This window comes from Pogoniulus pusillus, chromosome Z (assembly GCF_015220805.1).
Source record: "Pogoniulus pusillus isolate bPogPus1 chromosome Z, bPogPus1.pri, whole genome shotgun sequence".
In the NCBI taxonomy this organism is placed as follows: domain Eukaryota; kingdom Metazoa; phylum Chordata; class Aves; order Piciformes; family Lybiidae; genus Pogoniulus; species Pogoniulus pusillus.
Genome location: NC_087309.1, coordinates 36,238,472 through 36,260,022, shown reverse-complemented (window position 1 = coordinate 36,260,022; position 21,551 = coordinate 36,238,472). Strand labels below are relative to the sequence as shown.

At 40.5% G+C, this 21,551-nt stretch overlaps 1 protein-coding gene across 6 annotated transcripts in view; it reads left to right on the top strand.

The window, feature by feature from the left end:
• MEF2C (myocyte enhancer factor 2C) overlaps positions 1-21,551 on the top strand; it is a 131,724-nt gene that overhangs the window by 73,496 nt on the left and 36,677 nt on the right. For all 6 annotated transcript variants that reach the window (XM_064140602.1, XM_064140600.1, XM_064140601.1 and 3 more), the window contains exon 4: positions 13,803-13,946. In XM_064140602.1, coding sequence (XP_063996672.1) covers positions 13,803-13,946 — 144 coding nt within the window. The remainder of the gene's footprint in view (positions 1-13,802; positions 13,947-21,551) is intronic.

The following is a 21,551-nucleotide window of genomic DNA, read 5'->3' as shown; positions in this document are numbered from 1 at the left end:
ACTATTCGGCATTAAATGCAAACACAATCTTGGGAGCAGAAATCAGATTTCATCACTCTTCCCTCACAAAAATGCTGTAACAAGCCACAAAGCTCTGCCATTTGCTTCTCTGACCCAACAAAAGTTGCATTTGGTAATGCACAAAACCAAAGTATTACAGGGAAGTGCAAAGGTTTAACCGAGCTGTAACTTCGTAGAGCATGGGAAGCTGAGTGTCTCTGCAGCCCTGGATAAGCCACGGACCTTCTGATAAAGGATGGGATTTCCAAAAACCCTTTCACTTGGTCTGGGTCATTCACAATTTCATCACATACTGCTAGGTTTGGATCTTGTTCTGTAGCAGCAAATTCTTCCACCACCCTGCATAGGTGGTGATTTCCACTCAGGAGGTCAGGTGTCTAAATAGGAAGTATTGCCAAATCGAGCTTTCTATGTCCCTAGATGCTTTATTGGACCTATTCCACAGCCCTTTCCTGTGATAAGGCAGCAAGGGAATTGCAGCAGGGTATAATTCACTCTTTATGGTTTGAGTGTAAACTCAAAAGCAATGTGGCCAAGGGAGACTACTCCTTGTGGACCATTTTCCTACCTTAACACTTTAAAATATGCTTGTCTCCCAAAAGATGGTTGTAGAGGTGTGCTGTCATTTCTTTGCATCAGCTATGTCTTCATTTACAACTTCCAAATGCTGGCAGGGAAAAGGGCTTCTGCCTATGTGGCTTCACTATCAGTACCCTTAAACTGTTAGGATATATTTGACAATTCTGACTTCATCTGTGTCAGTAGTAAGGACTTTGTTTAGTAGGACTAAACTTGACTTAGAGTAATGCCCATGGAGGATTTACAGCTGTAGCCTGGACAGAATATGCTTCTGGGCTTGGACTTGAGGTGAAACACTGGATCCCCAAGGGTTATAGAAACCTCTCTTGTCTCTCCCACAGATTAAATTTTTCATTCCCTTCCCATTAGGGCGTCTGAGAAATCCTCCTACTCCTTCTATACAGCCTTTTTCTTGAGAGAAATGTTCTTAATTCCACCTCCTCCTTCATGGAGAGTGATGGAGCAAAAGAGCTGACTAAACATTCTGCAGTTAAGTCTGCTTCCTACTGATCTCCATGACCAGTTGAGTGACAGGAATAAAAGAAGTACTCATCCATTCCTGCTATTGCTATTTTATTCTGGGGTCTTGTGATCTAGCATACTCCAGGCAGAAACAGGAATCCTGCCAAAATTTGGAATCAGTGTAAGTGAGCTTTGCTGCACTTTGTTGGAAAGTTTTACCTTGTTGCAAAACTTCAGGCAAACCTTAGGACTGTGAATTTCTTTGCACGTATTAGAATGAAACAGTGCACTTCTGAACTGGAGAAATTCTTACATACACTCACTCCTTGTATGCCCACTGACCCCTTCATGGAAAGGACCTTGCAGCAATACTGATTTTCACTGAAATCTTTCATGTCTAGGACATCGCTGGTCCTTTCTGCTACACTAGGTGCTGTGCAGCAGCCTAAGTGCACTGAAATCAGTCACAATCTCTTTGCCAGATCTTTAGTTTTAATACACCAATTATAAGAGGCAAAGCCACCTAGATTTTGAGATAATCTCATCTTCAGTCTTGTTGCAGGCCTCAATTTCTTTGACACACTTAGCTTCTGATTTTTGTAGAGCTGAATTCTTTCATTATTTTGTGTAATACTCTTTACATTCCCTGTAGATTTTTCTACTTCATTTTAAATACTCTGCAAAGCTTAAGAAGAGCTTTGCTACTATTACAGCAGGCCAATGGCTGAAAAAAGACTTAGAAGATGGCCAAGATAATGGAAGAAGTAAATGAGTTTGGTTTGGGAAAACACAGTAATGTCAATAAGAAATGCCATTGTTTCATCTCTCATCTGTAATTTGTCCAGGCCTCCGGAATGGCAAGGTTTTGGTGCTTGTGCACCCATGGATTTCAGCTTGTCAGCTAGAGATCCAGTATGGTTCTTCCTTGGACATAAACTGAGCGTGTTAGAAACAAAAAAGAGTCTGCATGTTACTGACTTTGGAACATTTTTCTCAGATAGCCAGAAATCCATAAAGGTTTGTGATGGTTTGGGTGTTCTCCACCCCACACTTTTGGAAATCACCCAGACTAGACTCAGCCAGCTATGGAAATTGAATGAAGCTTATTATTTACAGCTTAGCACAATATACAAGCAGATATTTACAGTATATACAGTTATATACAGAAATATACAAGGTAAAAAGGTAATACAGAAACACAACAGCCCTCCCAGAAACCTGAGTCCCCAGGAGGGGTTCTCAACCAACCCTTCACCGTCTTCCTGCCCCTCTCAACCTTACCCCAGTCCCAAGGAAGAATGGAGGTTCAGCCAGGGGGGTTAGGAAGCAAAGTGGATTAGTCAGAGAGGCTAGAGAAAGATACAGCTCAGCCAGTTCCCCAGCAGAAATGAGAGTGGTTATCTATGTTTTTATTTCTTGTTCTTATACATCTCAGCAAGCCTATAAGCGAAGTAGACATCACCATTGTTTCCCTTTCATAGCCTGTAATCTAGTCCTTCTCACCAAAACATTCTAGCTAGCTTCAAACTAGCACAAGGTTTCATGTTTCCTCAGGAACACAGTCCACAGAACACTACCTTAGTCCATGTTGCAAAACTCTAGGTAGTGATGAATCACAAAGGGGGACAGTTCTTTAGAACAAACACAGTCCTTCAGAATTTGGGATGCCCAGTTAGAAAAGTTGCCTTTCTGATAAGTAACATGGCTCTGTGAGACTCTGACAGGGGCTGTCTGAGGAAACAGCTGTGGTATCTGGAGATGTGAGTACTCCCAAGCTATTTTTTGCCTTTCCTCCATTGGAGGTTACCACCTTCGCAGCAGAGTCAGAGGAAGGGAATGCATGACCACCCGTTGTTCACTCCACCTCCGCAGCTCTGGTATGAGGTGAGTAATGCCGGATGGCAGAGCGGAGCAGGCTGGTCTGCACCATGATTTATAACACCGGAGAGAGCCACCAAAACTGGTCAAAACCCACAGCTAAGCCTTCGCCAAGTGAGACGATACAGGCCATGCACACGTTCCCCATGTCCTTCATTCCCACCTCCATGAAATCTTGGAAGAAATTAAATAGGCTGAAATATTGCTGTGTTTGTCCAGCTCTCCTGAAGAATTGGGAGACCCAGGCAGAAACTCTTTTGTAGCCCACAGAATTCTCCATACGGGAATACCATATCATTAGAGGTTTGAAGATTTCAGACTGTGGGGCTGTGGCAGGCCAATATACCAATTCTTCCTTACAAAACTATAATTTTGTCCAAAAAAAGAAAGCCAGTTTTACAATGAAAAACCCTAACATTTAAAGCATGTTTTAGTTCCTTCTGGAGGACGATGAAATTTTCACCAATAGCGCTTAGTTTCTGAATAAAGTTTTTTTTCTCTTCTATTTTACTTTCTCAAACATGAATTTTCTAATGTCTTCCTAAACTCTGTCCTCAGTTCTCACAATTTCTTTTCCTGACTACATCTTGAGCCTGCCTTTGCCACTTCTGCTTTCTGAAGCAGTGATAAGAACTAGTAGCTGCTGTTTATCAAGCTTTCTTCCTTCCCAAGGAGAGTACTAAAACTAATCATTATGTTGTTAATTTAACTTGGATACAGAGGGCAGCCTCTATGCCAGTTTTTTGCAGGTGTGAAGATCTCTCTTCCTGAGTGCATTACAGTTTGCTTGGATTTTTCCTTCTTAAAGCACCTCAATTAGTCTGGTAATTGCCATCATTCAACCTTCTGTAGAGGGAAAACTATGGAAAAACTGAATTAACAAAGCCCATGCAGGAAGCTAATAACAGAAGTGGGAGTTAAACTACAGCTTCTTGGGGTGTATAGTAGCAACTTAACCCTTGCATCATTGTATATAAAGAAGTCAATCTTTTGTATCCATGATGACACAATTTGCAGTACTGGAATTTTAGAATTACCTTGCCTGGAAGGCCTCCTAAATTCTCCAAAATCTTTTCAAAATCTAACTACTGTTTTTTAGTTCTGTCATATCTGGTCCTGTCTTTTTGGGAGAAGTGCTCTGCGCCTTCCAAGAGAAAGACAGAGTGACAGGAGCAGTATGAAGTTTGAAGAAGTCACACTTCAGAAAAAAAAAAAAAACAATTGCTTGCAGGACCAGTTTTCTAGGATTATCATGCAGTTATGGAGCTTCATCCATCTCCCCCATACAACTCCTGACTATACCCTCTCACTCCTTTCTTTTGGCTAGGTTTAGTTAGTAGCAATTTTCAACTTGCAAAGTTTCGGTCTGAATCTTAACCACTCCTGTAGGATTTTCCATGGGCAAACAAAACTCTGTTCTGTGTTCCTAGTAGATGACACTTTGTGAAGCAGACAAATGCATATCATAGTCATTTTAGCAGCTGTTTAAAGATAGATAACATTTCCACAAATGTTTCTGGCAAATAACAGAACTTATGTAAATTGTTGATCTAGCAGCAAAAAAACAATATTTTTAAAAGCCATCTTAAATATGAAAGTCTGAATCATTTGAGTCATCTGTTTCCATGGTTAAAATCACAGGCCAATTTTTCATCTCAAATAGTGCTTGCTCATCCTAAACTTAGTGGAGAGACTTCCTTCTCATTCCCCTTGGTGAAAACTTGTCTCTATCAGCAGAACAGGGAGTTGATGGTTATTGCTTTGTTGCTATTTAAGGCCTCTGTCCTGCAAAGAAGATCTAACCTCTATTATAATTCACCATTTAAAAAATATATATATTGATTTGGGCATTTTTACCAATGGACAAAACAATTACAGCACTACAAAAATAAAAGAGAATGTTCTTTTTTCCTTTAAAAAGAAATGCTATTCAGCAACATTCACTCATCTTTATGTTACTGGTACTGGGTTGTTTTTTTTTTTTGTTTGTTTTTTTTTGTTTTGTTTTTTTTTTTTTGTAATGTCCTGTAATTTGATCTGTTGTAAAATTAAATGTTCAAATTCTGATAGGAAAAAAAAAATCTGTTCAGAACACCGATATATTCAAGATTTTTATAAGAGACCTCCAAAGAAAACCCAGGTGCTGAAGGAAGTGGTGTTCCTGTCTCAGTGGGTGGCATTTTCACTGCTGAGTCAGTACTGCACCACTTCAGCGCTGCCGGTGCTTCAGATGAAATGGAAAAACAAAATACTGTGGTCATGAGAGATCCCCTGGCTCTATGTTTAAGGATGAAGGTGTTTGCCCCGTGGTCTAGATAAAATTCCATTCCAAGTAACCTGTGCTGTATCTTACAGTTTTATTTTACTGAGGTACATATTATCTCTGCTCCTGAAAACTTCATTGACTAACATGGCGATACAAGTTGATGATATATTCAGCCCTAGGATGGATGCATTTTTATGATGCCTTCAACAGTCCTTAAAGATATAATTTCAGAATCTCTTTGGGATCTTTTAGAGCATAGATAACACTTAAAATACATGCAAAGCATAGTTCCTGTCAGATGACATTTTTTCTGTAATATGTTTTTCTGACAAGAGATTCTGCAAACTATATATGTTGCTCTCTGTGCCATAGATATGAAATATTTTGAATATGGTATTTAGTATTAAAGGTCTCCATTTATATAATGGAAAAACACCAGCTGCCTTTGAAATAGTTAATTGTTTCCGCAGTCATTTATAATAAGCCCTGCATATTTAAAATACTGTGTGTTTGAAGAGATAGTAACACTGATGTAACTGGCCTGGTAACACCACTGTACATTTAGAATAACTCAACCAGTGTCTTTACAGCTGTTCCAAATCCAGCTACAGATTTGCACTAGTGTAAAGGAGATCTGACTTCAGCCTTGTATTTGTACATATGCCTGACTAAATTAGACACAAGTGAAAATGCTGAGGGCCGTGCTCCATCTGGAAAGAACTGGAGTCAGTGAAGAAGGATTATAGATAGACGAACATAAAATAGGAGGAGGGAAATAACAACCTGTTGATGATAACAGTGTTTATTTTTAAGTGGCCTCATATTGCCTAAAGAAGCTGAGATGATTCTGCTGAAATACTGCGAAGTTTATTTTTCCATTCATGTACTTTGTGCGTCTGGCAGCAAAACCTAGTTCTAATCAAATACACTGTCTCACCAGTATCTTCTGTGTTAAATACGCTCAATAAAGCGTAGACAAGCCCTGGCCGTTTAAGTCCATCACACACTTCAATGGTTTTGGAAAATATAGTAGAGAATACAATAGACTGACACTATGCTGTGGCTATGGGGTGAAAGATGAGCCAGACATGCATCTACTCTGTCTTAAGGCCATAGCCATATTTGCACCCTTGTTAGACTGAGTCAGCTTGCAGACTATCAGTGCTCCTGGCAATGAAGCAGTGGAAGTGGCCAGAATATAGAAGTTTTGTCTTCATGGAGTCACTCCATAGACACTGAGCCTTTGGAAACAGTGGAAGTTTATTTGCTCTAAGTCCATCTTCCAGGGAAGAAGGTGGAAGACAAGGTATTTGCCACTAGGCTGTGGAGATAGCCTTTGTTCTGCAGAAGGCACTCATTTGTGGGTAGGGCAGCATATATAAAGAGCGTCAGGAAGAAGTTTTCTGCCCTTACCAACCTACATCTTCTGCATTTCCATTACTCAAAATCAGTGCCTGTGACAGGCCTTTGAATCATTAGTAAGAGATCATCATCACTGGGGTACTCAAAGAGCAGTGATAACTATTCCATCCCTAAAACTGCAAATATCCTGAGGATACCTCTGTTCTAAGCAAATAATCTGCTAATTTTGTGCCTGAAGCACTAGCAGACAGTCCCTGAAAAGTCTTCAGGGACAACAGAGCAGTTATTTGCCTTTTCAATGTACAGGTTTAAAAAACAGCTGCACAGAAGTTTCATCTTAACAGAGTCTTTGGTTGTAAAGAATTAAATTGACAGTAAATTTCAACTAATATTTATAAGAGATTTTGTTTGCCCAAGCTTGATTTTATTTTTTTTCTTTCTTTTTAAAAGTCAGATATCTGTAGAAAGGTGATTTTATCAGAAGCTGTAATCACAACTAGGTCAGCACTGCATTTATGTCACTAATCTTAACACCTTCAGTTAATCTCACACATGAATTCGTTAGAAAATGCCAATCTTGTCTGGGAAAGCACATCCTTTTTTTTTTTTAATCTCCCCTAATCCAACATACCAGCAATATTAAGATGGTATTACATTGCATCATAGCAAGCAGAGGCTGGTCATGATTTCTCTGTGAAGACTTCTAAATAAGTCTCTCCAGGTTTGATTAAAGAGTCACTGAGCACTGGTCTAGTCCAGGGTGTGCACACATGTATAGAAATACATATGTGTGTGTATATACATACATACATATATATATGTATGTATATACACACACAGACACATGTACTTATGTATATATCTTTATTAGCTGCAAAACACGAATGCTGTGTTCCTGAAACCACATGACAGCCAAGAAGTGTGACAGCACCACAGGTGACGAACAAACAAAACAAGAAGAGGAAACCAACCCCAAACTGGTCTGAGCTGGGAGCGCAGTCCCCAATCAGCGCCTCAGCCCCAGGCACAGCCATCTAGGGCCATGGGGCAGCAGGTGCTGGCGCTGACAGGTGCAGATGGCCGGGATGTGTGGCATTGCTGTGACTGGGAGCCTGGGTCCTGCTCCCCATGGGCTGCAGCCTCATGCCGCCGGCCTGTGCCCGTGGTCACTTGATACCCTGCCCCCCCCCGGTGGATTCCTGGGCTCGGCGGGTGCTGCCGCCTGTCTCCTCTGTCAAGGCCGTGGAAACGCGATCCTTCCATTGAGGGTTCGCGTAGGAATCCTACATCAGCTGCCCAGGGGGAATCTGTGAGGTTTTTAGATCTCTTGCAACACGACGATGGACGGGAATAAAGCCTGAAGGGTGAGGAAATGTCCTTATTTAGAGCTTCAGGAATTATTCCGATTTTTTTTTTTTTTTTTTTTTAGAAAAGAAAGAAGAAAACAAACAAACTCTAAACCAAACCAAACCAAACCAAAAGAACCTCTTTAAAAGTACAGTGGTCTTCTTGTACAGTGGTACAAGAAGTCTTTTACATATCCCATGAAATAACTGTGAGCATAGGAGGGTGCAAGCTTAGATTTAAGCATTAACTGAGGTTTTAGTACAAAGCTTAGATGCTGGAATCTTCATGTGGTTCATTTTTATTTCTTTCTGAGAAAATCCAGAAAGATACATGGTTTAGATTAGCTGCTGTGAGATCTCTGAATTTGACATACCCTTCTTGTGTTCATACTTACAAAACAAAAGTTGCCCTGTGTCATTAAAGTCAGTAACAAATTAAAAAGCACTGGAGAGTGGGTAAGATTCACCGTTACAGAAAGGGACTGCGCTCGGTCTCTTTCAGAGGGCAAACCTCTGCTGCATCTGCAGCCTGGCTGTCTCTCTGCAGGAGAAACACATGCACAGCAGGCAGACAATGAGGTGTGCTTTCTCACACCAACGCAAAAGAGGCAGCAGGAGATGTGGTTAGGCTGAGCAGCCCGCCACACACTGCGAAGTCAGAGCAAACAGACTGCACCTCCAGAGGATTGTGCATCGTCCTTCCAAGCTCCCCCATGCCCAGCAAAAAGCAAAACTCCTATCACCCTGCTGCCCTTTCAAAAAAAAACCACACATACTCATTTAGTTCTGTACAAGTACTGCAAAATACTGTAGCTGTGCCTCGGCACATGGCAGGAGCATGAGTGGATGAGAGCAGACTGTAAGCAGGTAGAACCCGCCTGTCCTGATGAGCTCACAGCACACACGTCTAAACATTCATAGCCAGGTGGGGGTCGGTCTCTTCTCCCAGGCAACCAGCAACAGAATGAGGGGACACAGTCTCAAGTTGTGCCAGGGCAGGTATGAGCTGGATGTTAGGAAGAAGTTCTTCACAGAGAGAGTGATTTGCCATTGGAATGGGCTGCCCAGGGAGGTGGTGGAGTCACCAGCCCTGGAAGTATTCAAAAAAAGACTGAATGAGGCACTTAGTGCCATGGTCTAGTGGATTGGACAGGGCTGGGTGATAGGTTGGACTGGACGATCTTGCAGGTCTCTTCCAGCTTGGTTGATTCTATGTTTCTGTGATAACACACTGGCCGATGGTTAAGCAAAGAGAAGCAGATGTTGCTGGCAAAGGGTGTCAGCATTGTTTGGTCTCACAAGAGGTATGATGAGAGAAGGTACTTGAAGAAGAGGAGAATAATCACTTGGCATGCAAAAAAATGAGAGACAGATCCAAGCAGAAGGTTTGGTGTATTGTCATGGACACTTCTGTGTACTCATGTGAAGATAGACACACAGGACCAGACAATGGAATTTTTTTTTTCTTTGAAACTTCGGTGAAAATAAAATAGTAACAAAAAGGTTAACCTGTGGTTATAGCACCTCAGCTATTATATAAGTCCTGTAGCTTACTTCAAAAAGACTACAAACCACAAAAGCATTTTATGATTTATACAAAGGAGGTAAGAATTGTTCCATTTTTCTGTGCTACTGGTATACATTTTTCTTTTTTTTTTTTTCTTCTGGTTCTTGTTAGATAACAGTAAGTATAATAATGTTTTATCTTATTCTCCTAAACATGCAATTAAAGTACATTAATACCAGCATACTAGTTTATGTTCATTATTAAATGTAAAAATCTAAGAACTCTACATTAATGGAACATAAAATTTGAGATTTTAGTTACACAGAAGTGAGGGAATTCAGATGGATGGTTCCCATAGCAACCTATCTCTTCCTCTTTGTGTTTTTCATTTCATGAGAACCTTTCATTACTTGATTGCACCATATATTGTATCGTGCAATTCCATCATGAAATTTCATCATTATATAACTGTGCAAGAGAAGAGTGAAGGTTGCCTTCACTCAACACTTTCTAACTTCACACAGAGAGCACTATGATGCTTTCATGAACCAGGCCCATAGTCTGAATACTTTCTGCTTTTTTGGGAGACCTCCACAAATTTGGCTAGGTTCTTTGGAAAGGCTATAAATAATAAAGCAGTTGAACACAATAGCATAATCATTCCTATTTAATTGGCTATTGTCTGCCTTGCCACGTAGATATGTGGTTCCAGTGAGGGGGAGGGGGAAGAAAGAAAAAAAGAAAAATAACAAAACCAAACCATTTTTCATTTGTGGCTAAAAGATTCATCTCATCCAGATATAGGAAAGAAAGTGATACTGGAAAATGGAGAGCACTTGTGGGTTTTGCCTTCTAACAGTGGAATATAATTTACCAAATTGCAACTCTGTGGATTGTCATGGTCACTAGTGGGGTTATCAGTTAGCAGATTGTTGTGGTAGCTCCAAGACAGCATAACAGATATGGGAAATTGTAGAAGCAGACCTGTAATTCTGAATTCTTCTGTACTGTAAATTTTGATTGCAGATGAAGAGCCAGTAAGATCACACTTTACACTACACAAATGAAGACAGTGATTAACCCTGCAGTAGTTGGGTCTTAGTTGCAGACAGCATCAAAGTGGAACAGACATCATGGGCTGATCTGAACCTTTTGGAGACCTTAGCAACTGACTTGGTCTTTTTAGTTTAATATAACTCACAGCTATACTGTGAGCATTTCCAAGACCAAAGATCTGTGACTTCTCAAGCCTCAACATGCTGTGTGAAGCAGCTCTACAGCAGACAAAGTTATTAAGAAGGAAGGAGGTATCCCTCTAAAAAGACGAGCAAACTAAACTATATGATTAATTAATACATAAATAATTAATTATTGCTAAACTTCTCCAGTCTTTCCATTAAAGAAATGCTAAAAGAACAGGATAATGCTGCAGAAACTGAGACTAGATTAGGAAAATTAAAGGCTTTTCCTCCTCAAAAGTCTTCAAATTGCAATGGTTTCCCTTGCCTTGATAAAATCAGACCTGGCTGTTAGTGCCATATTTTCTTCTGCGCTTTTGTAGTGATGATAAATTTTGCATGAAATGAAAGTAAATAGTTGTTTATACTTCATTTTACAGCAGCCAGTATGTCACTAAGTCAGCACTTCTCCTCTGAGATTTATAGAGCAGGATTTAGGCTCAATTGCTGGCATATGAGATTTCAGGCAAAGGTTGTTTTCCTTTAACCATTTTGTTTTTCAAATGCCTTGGCTGATTTTAGGTTATTGGAGTCCAATATAATTACTTGCTTAATTGCTTGGAAGAAGTGGAGCTTCCGTAGTTCAAAAATGGCTTGTTTTCTTTAAAAATAACTGAAATCTGGCTTGGAGTTCTCTAGAATGCAGTGCAGTATACAATTGTGTAATTTTATCCTCTTAAAAATTCCCTGAATAGTCATTAAATCTTTGGAAACTAGCTAATCTCCAGGAGGATGCGATAGGTCTGGCTGTTTTCCAGGGTTTGAAAGAGGCTGTGACAGCTTAACGCAGTAAGAAAAATGGTTACCACATCACTGCAAGACTAGGTCAAAGCCTGTAATCTGCGGAAACACAGTTGTCTTCTTAGTGACTCCAGTCTTCTTCAATGTCCAGAACCAGCCTTAGCTTTCCAGAGGTGACAAAGAGCAAAGATGAAAAAATTGACAGAGAGTCCAGAGAGCTTGTGAATACGGATGGATATTGGGTATGAGTGAGGGCCACTTTAGTTGTGCCATATCAAGTTGTTCAAGAGCACTGTACTTGTTCTGAATAACACTCAATACTGTAGTGCAGGAGGACAAGTGTGTCCCTTTCAGCCTATTCTTCTCTACAGAGATGGACTGTGCATGTGAGTGTGCTTGTGCATCAGTCTGTTCTTCTGTCTTTTCCCTTAAAACTCTTCATATTTTAATCAGTGCCAAGCAGATCTGGTGCAAAGGGAGTGGTCTTACAGATAATGAAATTCCAGCAAGTTTCATGAAAATTATATGTTCTTGTGCAGAGAAAAGAGAGCCAGAAATTACTCCCAGAAAGTCTCCTAGCTGAAGGCAGCGTTGCAGCACGAGTCCTTAACAGAAGCAACAAAAAGTCATCAAAAGGATGGGCAGGGGGCAAGAGAAACCCCGAGAGACTCAGCCATGGAAAAGCTTCTCTGGATATTGTGCTTTACCCCAAAATGCAGTTCGCAAGAAATTAGGCATTAGTTCCAGCATTCTCAAAGCCAGGAGCTGTGCCTCTGACTGCAGCACTCTCGTGGAAACTTACCCAACTCACTGAAACATTTTTTTTTTCTACTTCTTTTTTCCTTTGTTTTTAAAATTGGGGGGGGGGGGGGGGGGGGGATATTTGTTTTGTTTTGTGGTGGTGAGGGGTTTTTTTTTACTGTTAAGGTTTTTTGTTGTTGTTGCAGGATTTGGGGCTGCTTATGTATTGTTTTTTGGGTTTGTTTTTGAGGGGATGTGGGGTATGCAGGGAAAGTGCTGTATATTGATGACCTTGGTTAGTGCTCTGTATTAGCAGCTTGTTCTGACAGGGCAGCCGTGCAGCCATAATACCAGCCAAACACAATGGATTGATAGGGTTTTAATAAGGGAAAGATTTACCTCTGCTCTTTAGAGCTGAAGTTAATTTTGAGTAGAGCACCAACATTATTTTGCTAAATTTGGTCTTCAGTTTTTCTGGTGAAAATTTTGTAACTGAGATTGCTTAGCCAGGTTTCAGCTCAGTAGTAGCTGCAAACTGTCTGATAACGTCTCTAGACAGACAGATGAACTCTTCAAGGAGTTTTAAACTGAGACATTATTGAAGTACTGTTTGAGAAATCTCACAAATATTGACTTTGTGTACTCCTTCTTCTACTTGGAAAGTCCACAAAGACTTGCTCCACATATTCTTTTGTTTTACAGAAGCCTATAGTATTCTTTGGTGATCCATCAAGGTAGATCAATTAAAAACCTACTTGAAGCCAGGCAACCATTCTGAATTGTTAGTTAGTAATCTAACTCTGTTTAAAGACTTTATTTCTGTTATTTATCTTGGTAATGATGATCATGGTTATGGAGGTTGATTTCAGCTGCTGAACCTGAAATTCGTCTGTTTTGACTTTTCACTAAGCATATGTTTTAGTAGTGCTTTTTCCTGTACGTTAAGCTTCAGCACTGTGCATTTGTAGCACTGTAACTGGAGTCAGTAAAACCTAAATACCGCATCTAGCAGATCTTAATTGGTATTTCACAGCCACATTAGCAACTCTGTCCTCCCTCCTGCCCTATCAAAGGCATATACTTAGAAATGGCAGAGCTTGCTAATGTCATCCATAACATCTAATTCAAAGGAAGAATACAGTTCAGGTACTCCACTGCCTTCTTCTGTGAAGAACATGAATTCCTGAATTTATTGTCTTATTTATTTACTACACTTCTTCCTCCAGCATCTTTCTTTACAGAAAAGCAAACTACCAGGATATTCCAGTGTGAGCTGAATATGTCCTTTGCTTGTAGTGTTCATTCATTTCAAATGGGTAAATAGTTAATTTATTAACCATTAGCATTCTAGGTGGGTATCTTAATGTCCTTAATGCTGTCTGATATGGTGGGAGAGAGGTGCTAGCACAGGGACTTTGCTGATTATCAGCTTCATTCTTTGTTGACTGATCTCAGTTTCAGCACAAAGAGGTCTGCATGGTCCTCTCCTGCCACTCATAACTGGAGACCTACAGCATCAATGTGGAGGATCCCTAGTCACTTTCTTTTCCTAACTCATAATGTAAAAATTTCCACTGCTGGGCAGTTTCTGTTGCTGTAACACTGCTGAGTCTTTCTTGCAGCTTGTGTCAAGAATGAACTTTGCAAATTATGTATTTCAGACTTTGAGAAAGAAAGGACTTAATGGCTGTGACAGTCCAGACCCCGATGCAGACGATTCAGTAGGTCACAGCCCTGAGTCTGAGGACAAGTACAGGAAAATTAATGAAGATATTGATCTAATGATCAGCAGGCAAAGATTATGTGTAAGTACTCAGAGCTCTCTTTCATTTTTTTTACTGTTTGATATTTCTCTGAACCTGGCAGGCATTGAACAAGAAAGAAAACAAAGGTTGTGAAAGCCCTGATCCTGACTCCTCTTACGCTCTCACCCCACGCACTGAAGAAAAATACAAAAAAATTAATGAAGAATTTGATAATATGATCAAGAGCCATAAAATACCTGTAAGTACCAAAGGTTAGATGGCTGTCTGCTGATAACTGCTGCAGTAACAAACCATAACCCTTTCAGTTCTGGCTGGACACAGGCTTTAATAGCCCAATATATAATTAAACATTGTAGTCAGAAAATTTCACACAACGTATTTTCCTTTCAAGTCCCTACCTCTGACATGCAGACAAAGCCTACAATAGGTGAAACCTACAGAAGGAAGTGAAATATACATATATAGATTATATTCACTTGATTTACAGAACTGTTTCACCACACCACCCGCCCAAATTGTATCTAAAAAATAACGATGGAAATCTTACTTTGTGGACAGGCTAACAAACCCACAGAGCACTTTCTGTGGTGATATAGAAAAAAAAATATGTAGAACTGAAATTCCTTTATAGACGTAGCAATTAGTGCATTCTGTGCACGTCACTTCAGTTCTCAGGTGTCTGCTAAACTCAGTTGCAGCACTGAAGGGTTACAGCTACTTGCTCGCTGCAGAGAAACAGACTGCATGAGAGCCTAATGGTAGGATTCAGACATGTTTGTGTGTTGGGGTGACTGTACAGATTTATCAGAGAATTTGCTTTGACCTCATCAGCATTTCTTTAATGCTTTAACATGAGCTAAATTTTGTTTTAACCAAGTCAAAATTTCTAACCATCAGTCATATGCCTTGCCAGATACCTAAGAGAAATAACTCTGCATGTGCTATTTTCTATTTTGTTTGCATAAGATGTACAGGGGGGAAATACATTTTCGCTATGTTTAGTATCACATCTGATTAAAAAAGCTGATGAAAGAGGAAAAAAAAGTTTTGGAGGTTGTATTTGGCTCCCTTCCAAATGTATATGGAAGAGAAAGTAGCAAACCTAAGATCTGCTCAGGCCCAAAGAAGCATCCATATTTCCACAGCTAACTTTCTTACTTCTAAAAGAGAACATTTGGATGTGTACATTCCTCATTCCCATGTGGAAGCTGTATGGTTAGCTGCCCAAAACCAGAATGTCTTTATACCCAGAAGGAGCAAAGCCTCTTTTGATCTGCTGGTCAATTGTGTATATGAAATCCAATACCTAAACTGAGGATGCTTCTTAAGGATGCTCAGATTCTGTCTCATGCAGTGTAAGTGTTCTTTCCATTAATTCTCAGCAGAAAGATTTACACTTAAGTTGGACCTGGGGGTACTGTTAGATAGTGGGCTGAACATAAAACAGCAGTGTGCCCAGGTGGCAGAGAGAGCCAATAGCATCCTGGCCTGTAGCAAGAACAGTGTGGCCAGTAGGACAAGGGAGGTTATTCTTCGCCTGTACTCAGCACTGGTCAAGCCACACCTTCAGTACTGTGTCCAGTTCTGGGCCCCTCAATTCAAGAAGGATGTTGAGGTGCTGGAATGTGTCCAGAGAAGGGCGACACAGCTGGTGAGGGGCCTGGAACACAAACCCTGTGATGAGAGGAGGCTGAGGGAGCTGGGCCTGTTTAGCCTGGAGAAGGGGAGGCTCAGGGGTGACCTCATTGCTGTCTACAACTACCTGAAAGGAGGTTGTAGCCAGGTGGAGGTTGGGCTCTTCTCCCAAGCAAGCAGCAACAGAAAAAGGGGACACAGTCTGAGGTTGTGCCAGGGCAGGTATAAGCTGGATGTTAGCAGGAAGTTCTTCCCAGAGAGGGTGATTGGCATTGGAATGGGCTGCCCAGGGAGGTGGTGGAGTCGCTGTCCCTGGAGGTGTTCAAGTAAAGGCTGCATGGGACACTTAGTGCCATGGTCTAGTTGACTGGATAGGGCTGGGTGATAGGTTGGACTGGATGATCTTGGAGGTCTCTTCCAACCTGGTTGATTGTATGATTCTATGATTAAAATTTCAATTTTAAAATCTCATGCTGAGGCAAACATATTTTTCAAAATACTTCCTCAGAGACCAGAGTGGCAACAAATTTGTTAAATTAGCATTTGGAATGGCTGGTTAAGGGTGCCAGACACATGTAATATCATGGAGAAATACATATATATTCAATTTTATTTTGCCTCCCTTTTTATTTGGTTATTTTGTGTAGCTGTTTTTCTCCAAAAGAAAAAAAAAAAAACCTCTAAAGCTGTGCCCACGAATTTGGTTTCTCAGGTCTGAATTCAATTTGACAAATGATGACTGCAACATTGAGAGTGACTGTTATAATCTGAAACACTCAACCCCTTTTCAGTTCAAAATCTTACCGATTTGCATTGCTCTACTCTTTCGATGATGACCTTTGGCTTCTCCAAAGTAAAGTGGCAAAATTTTCAATCGGTGTTTAACCAAGCTGCTTTGCCACCTTTGCTTCCCTTGTGCTACATAGGGTGGAGTTTTTTGTTGTTGTTTGGTTTGTTTTTCTTAAAAAAAAATGGCAGTTTGAAATCTTAAAGATATGAAAGTAAAATCTTTTAAAAAGTGGGAAAAGACCTCATTCCTCTGCTAGTGAGATCTATAATTTTCTTTACCATCTTAAATATTTGGGAAAATAATTTCTTTCTATAAAAGTAGGAAAGTCATAGGAATTAAAGACAATGTTGTTAATCTAAACATGATACATCGCTTTTATCCTCAAAAAAAGAATGGATTCTTCCTCTGGTGGCTTTCATTGAGTTTAATGTTTTAATATCAAAGGATGGAGAGAGACTGTTTACAAAGGCCTGTGGTGATATGACGAGGGGAAGTGGTTTCAAACTAGGGAAAAGTAGATTTAGATTGGATATTAGGAGCAACTTCTTTATCATCAGGGTCTTGGAACACTGGAACAGTTGTCCAGGGAGGTAGTTGAAGCCCTGTCCCAAGAGATAGTCAAGGTGAGGCTTGAGAGGGCTCTAGGCAACCTGATCTGGTTGAGGATGTCACTGCTTATTGCAGAGGTGGTTGGAGCAGGTGACCTTTAGCGGTCGTATCCAAAACAAACCATTCTATAATTCTATGATATCTTACTTCAGCTATTTACTTTGCGATAAACTTGATTTTCTAGGCTGTATTTTTGGTATAATGTAACTTCTTACCTTGCAGGGATGTAACAAGGTACAGTTATTAGCTTTTTTGTGACATTATTTCAGAAACAGAGCTGCAAAACTTTTGCATTTCTCTTTGTGTAAGATAAGATATCCCTGGTCTGTGTGCTTCATCAAGCTGATTACCACAAAAGGAAGAATCAGAAGATTTCTCCAGTGCAACATGAGCTTCTTGGCATAAGCTGAAATAAAAGGGGCAAGATGGAGCTCAAAACTAGCATATAATGGAATTTTGTGAAGATCATATATTTTTTATATACACATATTAAATATTATATTGGATACTATTTCCTTAATTGTACAAGTCAGTTTAACTTCAGGGAAATTATACACACTCACATGTGGTCATCAAAGGTAGACAAGAAAGTTAGGGGCAAGAAAGCAAAACTGAGCAAAAAGACACCAGAAGTCATTATTAAATCACTACTTACAAACTATGTAAAACAATGCAGTGCCCCTGCCTGGTCTTGTAACGGAATAAAGCTGCTGCCAAATGAAAACAAAATTGGCTTTTACTCCTAATATCTAAGGCCAATAATGTTTCCTCATATAATTTTCAGGGGATAAGTATTTATATTGTTCTAAAACATCTGATAATAATTAGATGTTTATTTGTAGTTTTCGTAAGAGTGATGAAAGCAGAGGAGACAGAAACAGTCCCCTAGAAGAGAGCTATAAGTATCACTGTCTCTATAATAAATGAAGACACGGTTGAACATGAGAGGCAGAACACCAATATTTACCACAGAATATTTGTTCTGCTAATTTCCAAGGGTTTTTTTGTCCCCAAAGCTTTGCTTTGCACAACATACCACAACTTGTGGAGCCCACATTTAACACAGTGCATGCTGTACACTGGCAGTATCTTAGGTGAACCATCTGCCCTCTTCAAAAGTGGTGGTGTCCAAATTTAAAAAGGCAGAGGAAGACAAAAAAAGCAAAACGTGGCAAGCTGCACACACGTTGGAGTAAAGCATAAGGCTTTGTCTGTGTCAGCAAATTAGCAAATGGCAAAGAACATGCCAAGGCAGCGGGAGGTGCTTATCTCTGTCCTGAATTGTTTGGGCAGTCTCTGGCATGCTTTTGGCAACGGCCAAAGACAGTCTTCCAGAAAATTTCTTAGCTCTGTTTGGTTGCTAGCCCAGGCCAAGAACAATTCCCAATCGTCAGTTTATATGCAGTCATGATGTTTTTCAGGTTGAGAAAGCTTAACAGTATGGACACGGACTACTTTGTGGCCTGAAATGGCCTCAGTTCCTAGGCAAGTTTAATTTACTAATATAGATATTACATAAGTGCATCAGAAGCAGAGAGATCTCCACCATCAGGCCTAGCTGGAATTGATATGCCCCATGACTTACCACCAGGAATGACTAGGGAATCTGCAGGAGATTGCAGTTCTTGGTGAAGGACGTGTAAGTCCAACAAAATTTAAGCAACCAGAATAGTTGCTAGAGAAGCAACTACTCTATTACTTTAGCTAGAAAATTACTGTTTAATGCTGATACCTATCCAGACACACTTCATTCTCTAGTCTTTGACTAGTGAGAAGAAATAAAACCAACTGTATTCCAGATGTAGTGCCTATGAAGCTGCAAAGCAGAGAGTAAACTGACTTTGCCCTGATCAAATTTTCTATGAAGTACTCTGTAAATAGGTGTAAAGTATATCCAGACAGTAGGTAAAATGTTGAAAATTAAAACATTACTACAGAAGTTAAGGAAAGAATTTAACAAGTTCTTTACCATGAGGGTGGTGCAACACTAGACAGGGTTGCCCAAGGCCCCATCCCTGGAGACATTCAAGGTGAAACTTGATAGGGCTCTGGGCAACCTGATCTAGTTGAGGATGTCCCTGTTTACTACAGAGGGGATTGGACTAAATGACCTTTAGAGGTCCCTTCTGACCCAAGCCAGTCTGTGATTCCTCCTCAGTTTGAGATGTTGAGGTGCTTAAACATGCGAACATGTCCAGAGAAGGGCAACAAGGCTGGTGAGGGGGCTGGAGCATAGCCCTACAAGGAGAGACTGAGGGAGTTGGGGTTGTTAAGCCTAGAGAAGAGGAGGTTCAGGGAAGACCTCACTGCTGACTACAACTACCTGAAGGGAGGCTGTAGCCAGGTGGAAGTTGGTCTCTTCTCCCAGGCACCCAATGAGAACAAGAGGACATAGCCTTAAATTGTGCCAGGACAGGTTTAGGCTGGACCTTAGGAAGAAGTTGTTCACAGAAAGAATGATTACCCACTGGAATGCCCAGGGAGGTGGTGGAGTAACCATCCCTAGAGGTGTTTAAGAGGAGGCTAGATAGGTCACTTAGTGCCGTGTTATAGTTAATTAGAAGTGTTAGGTGATAGGTTGGACTTGATGATCTTAGAGGTCTTTTTCAACTTGGTTAATCTTGAGATTCTGTGGTTCTATGATTCTATTTAAAAATCATCATCAAATAACTGACAAGTTAAAAGCTAAGTAACTCTTTCAGCAATGTTTGTATGCTTCGGTGATGACTGGTGAGACTGGCAGCCACAAGAGCAACCAAGAGCTCTTTTGTGCTGTACTAACATAGAATAAGATTCCAGCCCTTGAAGAGTTTGGTTTGTACATGGAAGAAAGACTGACTCATAATAATGAAAACAAACAAGCCCACTGAGGACTGACAAGACCTTTAGACAGATCTTTCCCTTTCTACTTGTTGTAGTTTGGATAACTCAACAGAAATAGGCTCCCCAGGGAGGTGGCTGAATTCCCATCTCTGGAGGTGCTTAAAAGACACAGAGGTGTGGTGGTGAGGGACATGGCTTATCACCACACATGGTGGAGTTAAAGAATGGTTGGAATTGGTGACCTTAAAGGTCTTTTCCAACCGAAACGATCCCATCATTCTATGATTCTTTGAAAACTGGATTAGGTAAATAAGAAAACAGAGGCAGTGCTGATGTCTAGCTGGGCTCAGACACCAGCCTTCACAGATCTCTTAACAGAGCTGAAGAATACAATGTTCAAAGTGCTCCGTAGTGGGTGACACTCACTCTGACATAGGTTGGCATTCAAGCAGGCAGGATCTTGTGCATAAAGGCACAAAAAGCAGAGATCTCCACCGCAGCCCTGAATACTGCAATAGCAGGAAACTTGATGTTGGCTTATTCATGTCTCACATCAGGCTGGAGATGATGCTAAAACATCTATCCTCACATGAATTCACTGGTTAAAACCTTTTTAAAAGACAGAAGCCAGCAGCAGCAGCTGACTTTCAGCTCCAGGAGCAACCATGCACTTCTGGTTTACATGGGATTTGAGAAACTCTTGGGTCCTTTTGTTACCAGTGAAGAGAATGTTATGCTTCAAAACATACCTCCAGGCTGATCAGATGTTTGAGACTGTGCTATGTGAACCTATTTCCAAGGAGTGTACACCTCGGTCATGACACACACTGGTACTCCTTGTGCAGTATGGTTTGTAAATTGTCTTGAAAGGCAAGTCACACATACAGCTAGTACTTTGGGCTTCAGTGGTAAGAATGTCTGCAGGCAAAAGGAGATTGCTCCTGAAATAAATGAAGAATATACTTCATCTGTCACATTTTTAATCACATAGTCATTTATTCTTCTTTCTTTTTTTGCCAGACACAAATACTCATGTATTTCAGGATCTCTACACAGAGTCTAGCAGCATGTGTAGATCACTCCTTACAGGCTGCATATGTAGATTCCCAAGACACCTCTGCTCCCCTTCTCACCTCTATTTAAACCAGTCACTTCTGTGGAAAATATGGCCCTTGGGGTACACAACATCTTCTTGGCAGAGGTAATTGAGCCCTAGCTTGGAGGACAATGCCAGAAGGTCAATCCACTTGAGTGCCCCATCTACCTCAGTCATTATGCTATGGCCATCTCTTGCAAAACCAGGCCATGGGCTATGTAGAGGGTTTCAGAGCTAAATTAACACCTTGAAATAAGTCCCAAGGCATTTGTGTAATGTATCCTTCATATCATACCCTGAACTAAAATCTTGCTATGTGTTTAGGTGGTTAAGCAAAATGATTCCTCTATATTTAGAGCAAAATTATGTCTGGTCCTAAAAAGGGGAGAGGATGGGAAGCAAAAAAAAAAAGAAGGGATAACTGTAATTTGATGGCCAATGCTGTAATATGCAGGGCACAGCCAACAGCTCTGGCCAGACAGAGAAGAGACATGTGGGTGGCACAAGGTCAGGGTGCCTCTGTTGTCTGACAGAGCAGATTATGTGTCCATCTCTCAACACAGTCCCTATAGGTCCTTGAGGAATTAACAATACTATCAGCTGCCAACAACAAAATTAAAATCTATGTTTTCCTCCCTCTGAAGGTGTTAAAAGATTTGTTTAAAGAATTCTTTTAAGAGTTTAGACACTT